The sequence below is a fragment of the Lactuca serriola genome, chromosome 1 (genome assembly GCF_051521515.1).
Source record: "Lactuca serriola cultivar US96UC23 chromosome 1, Lser_US96UC23_V15, whole genome shotgun sequence".
In the NCBI taxonomy this organism is placed as follows: domain Eukaryota; kingdom Viridiplantae; phylum Streptophyta; class Magnoliopsida; order Asterales; family Asteraceae; genus Lactuca; species Lactuca serriola.
Window position 1 is genome coordinate 137172700 of NC_136408.1, and position 10771 is coordinate 137183470.

A 10771-nucleotide genomic window follows, 5' to 3' on the forward strand; every position below is an offset into this window, starting at 1 on the left:
GGAAGAAGCATTGGTAATTAGCCGGACAATAGATGGAGAGAGAGTACCAACTATAGCACTGAACAGGAGGCGATCTTGGCGGAACCAGGCTGGGTAATCTTTGTGGGGAGTAGAAGTGCCATCTGCAATGACAGTAGGTTGAGGCATTGGGTGAGTGCCATCAATAAATTTGTATAGATCAAGGCCGTATAGAAGGGCTTCAATCTGAGTCTTCCAGCTCATGTAATTTGTGGATAATACTTTGAGGGACGATGGAAATTGAACTAGGGTTAGAGATGGAGTAGTGAGGGGAAAAGTATGAATAGCAGAGGAATGAGAGTTGCCTTCGGTGGACATGGCTGGAGAAAAGCGATTGGAAGATTTAGGGAAAAATTAGGGTTCCTGGCTGATACCATATAAAAGAATGGTTTCAAGATGTAATTTTCATTGAGGCAAATACGGCTACATATACACAGGAAGATCCGATATAATAGGATCTGTTACAATCGAATAAGGAAAACTAAAATTGTCTATATTTACACTTGACTAATATATGTATCCAGTGGGTGCTATGTGTTAATATCCCTATCCCTATCATCGTATATTTGTTGAAGACAGCCCCAACTATCAATGTAGATATCATTTTTGTTAAATATCTTATTGTTGTATGTTATGTATAATGACCTGTTTATTTCAAAATAGCACAACCTAATTATTTTAAATAAATGGATCATATGACCTTAATTTATCGGTTTAATAGTGATTTTATTGACATCTATGATAAGAGGTTGTTTCTATAAAATATAAAAAGTAAGAGTTCTACTTTAAATTTTTAAATGAATCGACCAACGTATTGATATGTCTAGATATTCGCTGTGTGACATCATTTAATTAAGTCTTTTGATATGTTGGATCACATATACTTTGAATAATAATTAACACATAACCTTTTATATGTTTTCAGAACGTAAGGAAGGGTGTTGGTTTAGAGCTTTTTCTCAAAGGAATGCTGGCATAATTGGTAGAGAATCTGAGATATACTTTTTTACACCTAAACCTCTCTATCATCAGTCATCACTCAATAAAAAGGCATAAACAACCAAATATGTTATCATTAAAGTTTTTCACCTTGCAATGTAGTTGGGACATGGTATTTTGGAGCATGCAATTTGTTTATTTTTTTTATAACTAATGTATAGTGAGTGGGGCATTTAAAAATTCCTAACTTTCCGTTAGTAAAGAATTACGGAGCACTAGTTTATCATTTAGTGCTCCGAACAGTGTTGGTTGCTATCATGGTTTTTGGTTTTTATTTACGTTTGTGTATTTTTATGTCAAATACATGACCTTTTTTTTGTCATACCTACCATAATAGAAACATCTTATAAGGACATAATATATACACAATGAAGTGACATTTGTTTTCATACCATTTTGTATTATATCACTGTGTACTTATGTAACTTTTAAGGTTGCTTACCTTTCGTTTTATTCATAGGGAAAGGGGTGAATCTTCAAGGTCTCATCCTTCACATGAATATGTTTGATAAAGGGAGGTTGTCTGAATTCAAAATATATGCATTCGGTAAGATGGGTATGAAGATGCATGAGTTGACTTTGAGGCTTTTATGAGTTGACTACCTATTTTGTGTATCTTTGTAATAAGGGGATTTATTAGGGGCACTTAGGTCTTTTCATAAGTTAAGTCGGTGCATTGTAGTAACAAAAAGCAGGTAGTTAGGGTCCAGGGCCGTCGATCAATTTCAATTATTTGCCAACATTACAGAAAACCGGGATGTACCACCATTACATTTACAAGTGTCAATATAAATGAAGATTGTCTAATTTATTAAGCCATTTAGAAGATTAGCTATGTATTTAATTTCTTCAACTTATGCTTCTAAATATACATCTTTATTTGTAATTATCGTTCTGTCATTTTCATTAATTATGGTATGATTTATTTGTGTTCATGAAAAGGGCTTACTCTATGTTTTAAGAATGTTTAAATGTGATGCGGATTACAAATTTGTTGATACATATTAGGAATTGTTGCTAATTGTAATAGCACATAAGGTACATACTGTTTTGCTTCTTGTAATTATAGTTCAATGTTTTGCTGCTACCTTTTCAATAAGGTGAAATTCTAAGTTGTAACTCAAAACTCAATCTTTTCAGTTATATAAGCTCTCCAGTATCATAAAGTTTTTGTTTTAGTGTTGTTGGTTACAACATATGTTGTCCATTATGCCTTTTTATCCTATTTGATTGCAATATATGCATACATTTTTTTGTTAACTTGTTTCCTTTTTAAGGTTGCTAGTTAAACCAGAGGAGTGCCACTCACTGTTTGGGCCATCTGACATACCATTTCCATCACATGTCAACAAGAAATTGGCATCGGAGTTTCCCAAAAGCAAGTACAGGATGACTCAAGTAAGAAACAACAATTTAAAATGCATAGTAAAATGGTGACATGAATGTCTTTGTATACAAATTTGAAGATGAACAATCTCAAAATGAAGTCAATGAAAATTTTGAACTTGAGAAGATGACATAATTATTGTGATTTGTATCACGATGGCATGTTGATTCTCATGTTTATTAACATTATCTTGATAAACCCCGACTAAAACACAAAGTGAAATGTACGAGGTTTCTGAAAACAAAAATTTGGTTCTATGCCTTGTCTATTTAACTAAAACTAAGAAGATTTGACATTCTATCCTTAGTGGTCTCCTCCCGTTTTCATGATAATAACGAATATGCCCAACCAAACTGAACTCGACTAACAGAGCTTTCCAATCAAATGAAAACGATAAGCGTATTTATGTATTTTTAAAAGACGAGATTAATAATGAAACACTCCCAACATTTCAATTGGCCAGAAAATTGCAATTTTATCTGATTGAGATGAATTCTCATCTCAATCCAATGAACACCAAAGGCATTACAAAGTTGTTGTAACGACCCGTGTCCGGTATGATGATTCTTTGGTATATATTTTGAAGTTTTGCAAGAGGGACTCGGCGAGTTCATAACCTGACTCGCCGAGTAGGGACGGGATTTCGAGCACGTGTTAGTTGGCGACTCGGCGAGTCCATATTCTGGACTCGGCGAGTCTGTCTGTCTGGGAGAAACCCTAAATCCCCGGGTTGCCCACTATTTAAGCCACCTTATGGCCTCCATTCTCGCCTCCTTCACCCTCAGTGAGCTGTGAGGAAACCCTAATTCGTTCTTGAGTGATTTTAAGTGATCTTGTGTGCATTTGTGAAGGCTTGAAGAAGGAGAAGAAGAAAGAAGCAAGGAGAAGAGTTGTAGAGCAAAGATTCAAGGGGAAACCAGAGTTCTTTGAGGTATTCTTCGGATTTCCTTCCCTTTTATGCTTTAAAACCCCCTCTAGATCTAGTTGATGCTTTTCTCAAGCCTTATGTTGATATGGAAGCCCTTTTATGTCGAGATATCCTTAGATCTGTCCATTTAGGAGTTGTAGAGCCCAGATCTATTCCCTTTATGGAGCTATTTTGCATGATAACCATAGATCTACCCTTTTAAGTGCCTTTTTAGCCTTTATCCCCTTTTTCATGTGTTTGTACACGTAAAGTTGGAAACTTTATGAGGTAAATCAGCTTATTGGACTCAGATCTATCATTTGTATGTAATGGATTCAAGCAGAATCGAGTGTAGAATAGTTGCATGGTTGTGACTCAGCGAGTCGGAAGAACGACTCGGCGAGTCGAGTCGCGAGTCCCCGATTTCTTTCTTTTGAGCGGTGTCGAGTGGGACCAGTGAGTAGTGGAGTGGACTCAGCGAGTTCGAGGGTAGAATCAGTAATGGAGGGACTCGGCGAGTTGTTCTTATAACTCGGCGAGTCCAAGGCCATCTCCTTAAGCTCAAGAACAACTCGTCGAGTTATTCATATGACTCGGCGAGTGGGATGAAGATTGTCTGAGTTCTTGGATCGATAGGGTACTCGTCGAATCGATGTCATACTCGACGAGTAGCCACGAGTAGGATTGAGAAGTGGGATTAGAGACTCGGCGAGTTGGCGGCCTAACTCGGCGAGTCAGGTCAACTGTGGGTTGACTTTGACCGAGAGTTGACTTTGACCAAGGGTAAAAGAGTCATTTTACCCAGTGCAGTGTTTAGTATTTGATTGAGTGTGTTTATGGACTTGTAGCCGGGGAGATACCGGAGCAGCAGCAGTTAGCCCTCAGAGCCATTCACTCAGCAGCCAGTTCACGAGGTGAGTTTCCTTCTAGTAGGAACGGGTCTAAGGCCACAATGTCGGCCCGTTTAGCTAGCAGTAGTTTCCGAATGTTGATCTGATACAGTAGTTAGTATGTTTGATGCCTTCGTGGCTCAGACAGGATTTATGTGTTATGTGTTCCGGGCTACGGCCCGATGTAGTATGCAGTATATGTGAGTTTATGCCAGTTGATATGTTATGATATGCTGTGTTCAGTTAGCTTCGGACTTCGGTCCGATGGAGGGGCAAGGCCCCAGTCAGTTAGCTTCGGACGTCGGTCTGATGGAGGGGACAAGGTCCCAGACAGTTAGCTTCGGACTTCGGTCCGACGGAGGGGACAAGGTCCCAGTCAGTCAGCTTCGGACTTCGGTCCGATGGAGGGGGCAAGGCCCCAGTCAGTTAGCTTCGGACTTCGGTCTGATGTAGGGGACAAGGTCCCCGTCAGTCAGCTTCGGACTTCGGTTCGATGGAGGGGGCAAGGCCCCAGTATGTTCTTGATATGTTATTGTATGGTATGTGGTAGTTTGGGGGAGCTCACTAAGCTTCGTGCTTACAGTTTTAGTTTTGGTTTCAGGTACTTCTGCAAGCAAAGGGAAGAGCTCGGGATGATGGCATCGCACACACCACAGCTTCAACTTTTATCCTGGGAGTTGATTCAGTTTTTGATTTTGATATGATACAGTTTTTCCCTCACACTGTTTTTATTATGTTTGAGATACATCACATATGGTTTTATGATATGACACTCAGATTATGGTTTTTATTATGTTCTCTCTAAACTCCTCTCTGAAAGATCTTCATCTTCTTCATCAACTTGTGGTTATAGTTCATCAGCTCGTGTTCGTACTTCATCAACTCATGGTCATAATTCATCAACCAATGGTTATAGATATGATGTATTTTTATGTTTTCGAGGGGTTGACACTCGTCATAGTTTCACTGATCACCTTCATAAGGCCCTCATTGATGCCAATATCAATACCTTCTTGGACGATGAAGAGATTGAAACAGGGGAAGATTTGAAACCGGAATTGGAGAGTGCAATTAGGGCATCTCAGGCTTCTATTATTGTGATGTCTAAGAATTACGCTTCTTCAACATGGTGCCTGGATGAATTGGTGTTGATCCTTGAACAGCGTATAACATCCAACCATATTGTTATTCCAATCTTTTATCATTTTGAGCCCACCCATGTCAGGAAACAACAAAGTAGCTTTAGGGATGCAATGGCTAAGCATAAACAGAAAATGGATGAAGAGACAGAGGCAAATAAAAGAAGTCAGTGGGCTCAAAAGATGGACCGATGGAATAAAGCGCTTATTGAAGTTGCTAATTTAAAAGGAAAGGATGTAAATGGAAGGTAACCACTTTCTTACGCACATTTACATAATCCTTCAATTTTGTTTGATTAAAACATGTATGATAGTATCATCTTCTCCCAATGCACGTCAATAAGTTTCTTTAACATCATTTAGAATACATATATTTGATGTATTAGGATATAAATTTCACACATTTATTATGCATTTTGTTCTTCATTATAAGTTAGATCATTTAGACAAACTATTTCAATCATTTTGTATGCTTTCTATTAAAAAAACAAGATTTAAAGGGTTTTCTATGCATCTACTATTAATTATATCATACCACCTTCAAATCATAGTGTCTTTTATGATAAATAACTTCTCTTACCTTTAAGTAGTAAAAGATTACCTATACCTGGCACTTTTTTTCAACCACACCACAATGATAGTTATGATGGTCTTGTGTAAACACAGTGAAGTTAGGTTGCCCAATGAAATCTGGTATTACATTGGCATCTATTACCTTTTTATACATAAATATTTATGACCTTACACATTGGATTCTTGTTTGGTTAGAACGTAGAAGTGTAAACATAATATCGTTTTAATGTGAAGGACTTGATTAAAATTATTAGTTATGATATAATTTTGATTTTGAATCTTTGGACAAATTAAATCTCCATATCTGGTTTGTTAGTTTTGTAGTTCTTATAAAATCTGATTTCAGGCTAGAGACAGAGTTTATTGAAGAAATTGTTAAGGACACCCATCATAGATTACATGTACACTTAAGGAGCGTTGGACCACAACTTATTGGGATGAAGTATCATATTAACTTTGTAGCTTCATGGTTGAAAGATAGATCCTCACATACGGCAGACATACTCACAATTTCGGGTATGGGTGGGATCGGGAAGACATCTTTAGCCAAACATGTCTATCGGCAATATTTTCATGAATTCCACAAAAGCAGTTGTATTCAACATATTAGTAGGGTTTGTGATGGAAGGTTTAATGGGTTGCTTGATTTACAAGAACAACTATAGAGTGACATTTCAAAAACAAGTTCAATTAAAGTTCATGATGCTTTGGTATACACCTCAAAGACAGAGAATGTTGTAGCTTGTAAAAGGGTGTTTCTTGTTCTTGATGATATCAACACTCTTGATCAGTTGGATGCATTACTTGGGAGCAAAGGTTTTCATCCCGGAAGCAAAATAATTATAACCACAAAGGAAAGAAATTTGATAGAGAAGTGTGCACTATTCAAAACACACATTAACCGAAAGCATACAGATCTCTTGCTTCAAGGCTTACATGAGACCGAATCATGGAAACTTTTGTGTCTCCATGCATTCAAATGCAACTATCCCAAGACAGGATATGAAGGGGTGTTATATAAGCTTGTGAAGTATTGTCAAGGACATCCATTGGCTCTTGAAGCATTTGGCAAATCTCTATATGACTGAGATGTAATTTATTAGGAAGGATGCATAGAAGGGCTAAAGAAAGAAACAAATTCTCATGTAAATAATGTCTTGAAAATGAGCTTTAACTCTTTGCCATCCAAAAATGACAAGGACTTGCTTAAGTATATTGCTTGTTTTTTTGTTGGAATAGAAAGAGATTTTACCGACACAATATTAGCGGCATGTGATATAAACACAAGATCCAGGATCACGAATTTCATTGACAGATGCCTTCTTAGTATAGGACGGAATAATGAATTGAAGATGCATCAGTTGGTTCAAGAGATGGGACGATTCGAAGTATGTCTAGAATCACTTGACAAGCCATGGAAGCAAAGTCGATCATGGAGTCATGAGTCATTCAGAGTATTGAAACAAAAAAAGGTAAGAGTCTATGCATACTTGTCAGTAGTGTGCATGTTTCAAACTGCTTTGTATTGTCTAATTTTTATTTTTGGCCATTGGTTTTTTCTTAGGATAAGGGATATCTTGTAGGCCTTTCCCTTGACATGCGGATGCTTGAGAAGAAGTGTGCATCATTTGAGTTGAAAATAGATGCATTCAACAACATGGATACGTTGAGGCTACTACAACTCAATTATGTGCATATGAATGGGTCTTATGAGAACTTTACAAAAGAAATAAGATGGTTGTGTATGCATGGGTACCCTTTACAGTCTTTACCTTTAAGCTTACCTATACAAAATCTTGTTGCTCTTAACCTGTCATACAACAATATTGAGTCTTTTGTCGGTTGTTATAGTAATCCACAACGATTTAATGTGGGCACTATTTCCAACAATTTTCTTTTTTTATTTGTTTGTATTTTCTTTTTTATTTCTTCTTTGCCTGAGGTCTCCTACGAAAGCAGTTTCTCAACCAGCCTACCTCCCCTTTACCCCATTTGAATGGGATCGGGCTAATATTGTTGTTCTTGTATAGTAATCCACAACGACTTGTGAAGTGGAAAAAGGTAACTTATTTCATTTATCATTCTTCCATCTTGAGTTGAGTTGATGAATTTCACTACTATTCTAATTTATCTCCATCTAAATGCAGTTGGATGGATCTTGCTTAAAAGAGAAAAGGTTGCTAGGATCATTGAAGATTCTTAATTTAAGTTTTTGTAAACAACTTCATAGTCTTGGTGGATTTGACCAACTTCATGCACTTAAGAGGTTAATAGTTAGAAATTGCATTGGTTTGGTTGAGGTTTGTGAATCAATTGAGCAATGTGTTGACCTTGTCTTCATCGATTTGAGCTACTGCAAGAAGCTTGAAAAACTTCTAAGAAACATAAGCATGTTGAAGAATGTTAAAACAATGTTTCTAGATGGTTGTAGTCTCGGTGAATCTGGAATCCAGAATAGGGGTATGGATTCACTGGAATTGTGCAAGGCTAAAAACAGTGACATAAATACAAGAACCTCTTCCTGTGCCTTTGCGGGTGCTATACCAAGTGATTTGAAGTTGTTTACAGTTTATTTAGTGAGGTCTTTAGTAAGGTTGTCACTAGCAAATAGTAGGTTGTCCACTGAATCCTTTAATATGGACTGGAGTTGCTTATCATGTTAAAGGAATTATATTTAGATGGCAATCCTATAAATTCCATGCCCAGTTGTGTGAGAACCCTTCCTAGGCTTGAGATACTTTGTATGGAGAATGGTATAAAATTAAAGTCAGTTAAGGATCCTCCACATACAGGAAGCAAGTTGCTCTATTATTTTAATAGATTTCTTGAAAGCGAAGTGGTATTTGACCCGGAGAGGTCCTCACTAGAGTTATCACCAATACCGTTGTTGCAGATTGATGCAGGGTTGCCATATGAAATTGAAGGCATTGTGAAAATCCAACGAATGGTACGTGTTGAGGAAAAGGTATTACGTAACTTGGGCTGGAGTAAATCAGACTTCCTTAAGGAAAGGCACTTGGGAGCTAGTTCTTGGAAATTTAGTTACCAGGTATTTTTTTAGTTAATTGTTTGCCTCTATCTGAATATGTATATGATATAATTACTGCAGTGATTAGTTAAGGTGGATGTGTTTGGCAGATGATGATTTATGAATTTGGAATATTCAGCACAATTTATACGGCAGAGGAGATGCCGAGTTGGTTTAGGCAGAGAAGTGTGGGGTCATCAGTATCATTTACCATCCCATCATCATCATCATCATCTCCAAATAATCTCCTTATAGGACTCAACTTCTGCTTCTTGAAGACAATGAAATGTATCCATGATTATTTTCTACTTGAAGATGGCCAGATCCCTTATACACCAATGATGACAATTAGTAATATAACAAAGAAGCACACCTGGATATATGAACGTCACATGGATAGAGTTTCCGAAGGTCAATGGGTGGTGTTAAGTCATTGGATGTTCGGGATGAATGAGATGGAAGCTGGTGACCTCGTTACTATTACTATTACACTGCCATATGATGAACTTTTAAAGGAGTGTGGGGTGAGTCTTGTGTATGAGGATGATGGAGAGAAGAAGGATGAAGAAGAAGATGTGTTGGGTTATTACAAGTCATGGAATCACATAATTGGGGGAGATCTCTCCCCTTTTCAAACAACAATAGGGCAATACATCATATATAAAAACCGATTTTTGTTCCATTACCTTAGATTGCATCCATATCATCATAAATTAGTTCCCGTGGGCCCCGAATTTCAAGGTAGATGTGGATTTTGTTAAATATATTTTATTGTCATCGTAAATTCGTTCGAAACGGCCCCGAATTTCAAGTGGATTGTTTGTGAATAATGATTAACTTTTTATCTATTTTCAACACCAAAGAAAAAGGGTTGGTTTAGAGCTTTATCCCGAAGGAATCCTGGCATAATTGGTCGTGCAAATGAGGTATACCTTTTGACTCCCAAACTTTTCACTCTTCATGTGAACAAAAGGCATACACAACCAAATATTAGGAATCAAAGTTCTCAATTGGTTTAGGATGTAACAAAATAAGAGGAGTTATAACCTTGCAATGAACGTTTGAAAATGCCAACACAAATTTGGAATCATTTTTTGTTCATACCATGTCTAGACACAATGTGTCAAAATCTAGGATCAAATTCTCACCCTCCCCTGTACTTGACATGCAGTTGAGTCCAATTCATAGATTCATCATGTTCGGTAGATGTTGTTCTTGGGCAAATCGTATGTTAATAACAAACTATTGCACTTTGGAAAAGAATATGAAATTGTTTACGCATATTACTTGATTTTAAGGAATGTTATTGGTAGATGCATGCCTTCTTAGGATAGGACCAAGCAACATGTTGAGAATGCATAAATTTCTTCAAGAGTTTGGAAGAGATGTATCACTAGGAGTCATTAATTAATCATGTCGAATCAAGAAAATGTAACATAATATATACGCTTCCAAGTAACTATCTGTTTTCATAGCATTTTGTATTGTAACTTGTATAATATATAACTTATAAAATTTTCTTACTTTTCTTTTCTATGTAGGGTGAGGAGGAATCTTCACAGTCTCATCCTTCAGATGAAAATGATTGAGAAAGAGATGCCACTTCCTCATAATTTGAACTGAAATCTCGGGTAGCCTATTGTTATTGCAAACTCAGTCATGTGCAAAATTTAACACATTTGGAATTGTATTGTTATCAAAATTAAACACTTCTCAAATTTTGTGTTATTTCCTCATAAATGGAACTTGGTCTCAGTCATTGCCTTATCAACAATGTCAATCGTGTGTATGAACTCAAAATCTCAAATCCTTGATAGGATTTTATAATTT

At 36.9% G+C, this 10771-nt stretch overlaps 1 protein-coding gene across 1 annotated transcript; it reads left to right on the forward strand.

Annotated features, from left to right (window-relative positions):
- Window positions 1-403: 403 nt before the first annotated feature.
- LOC145061970 (uncharacterized) lies at window positions 404-10564 on the forward strand. The gene is made up of 11 exons (XM_079009568.1): window positions 404-416; window positions 1451-1564; window positions 4979-5588; window positions 6260-6314; window positions 7017-7385; window positions 7478-7763; window positions 7856-7974; window positions 8061-8506; window positions 8620-8962; window positions 9052-9587; window positions 10483-10564. Exons 1-11 carry the CDS (start codon window positions 404-406, stop codon window positions 10562-10564), a joined length of 2973 nt encoding a protein of 990 aa, XP_078865694.1.
- The last annotated feature ends 207 nt before the right edge of the window (window positions 10565-10771 follow it).

Bases quoted from the DNA above. Each gene is read 5' to 3' on its own strand.
- LOC145061970 (XM_079009568.1), top strand. The intron at 7,386-7,477 runs GTAAGAGTCTAT...GTTTTTTCTTAG, and splicing joins GAGTATTGAAACAAAAAAAG to GATAAGGGATATCTTGTAGG. The intron at 8,963-9,051 runs GTATTTTTTTAG...TGTGTTTGGCAG, and splicing joins CTTGGAAATTTAGTTACCAG to ATGATGATTTATGAATTTGG.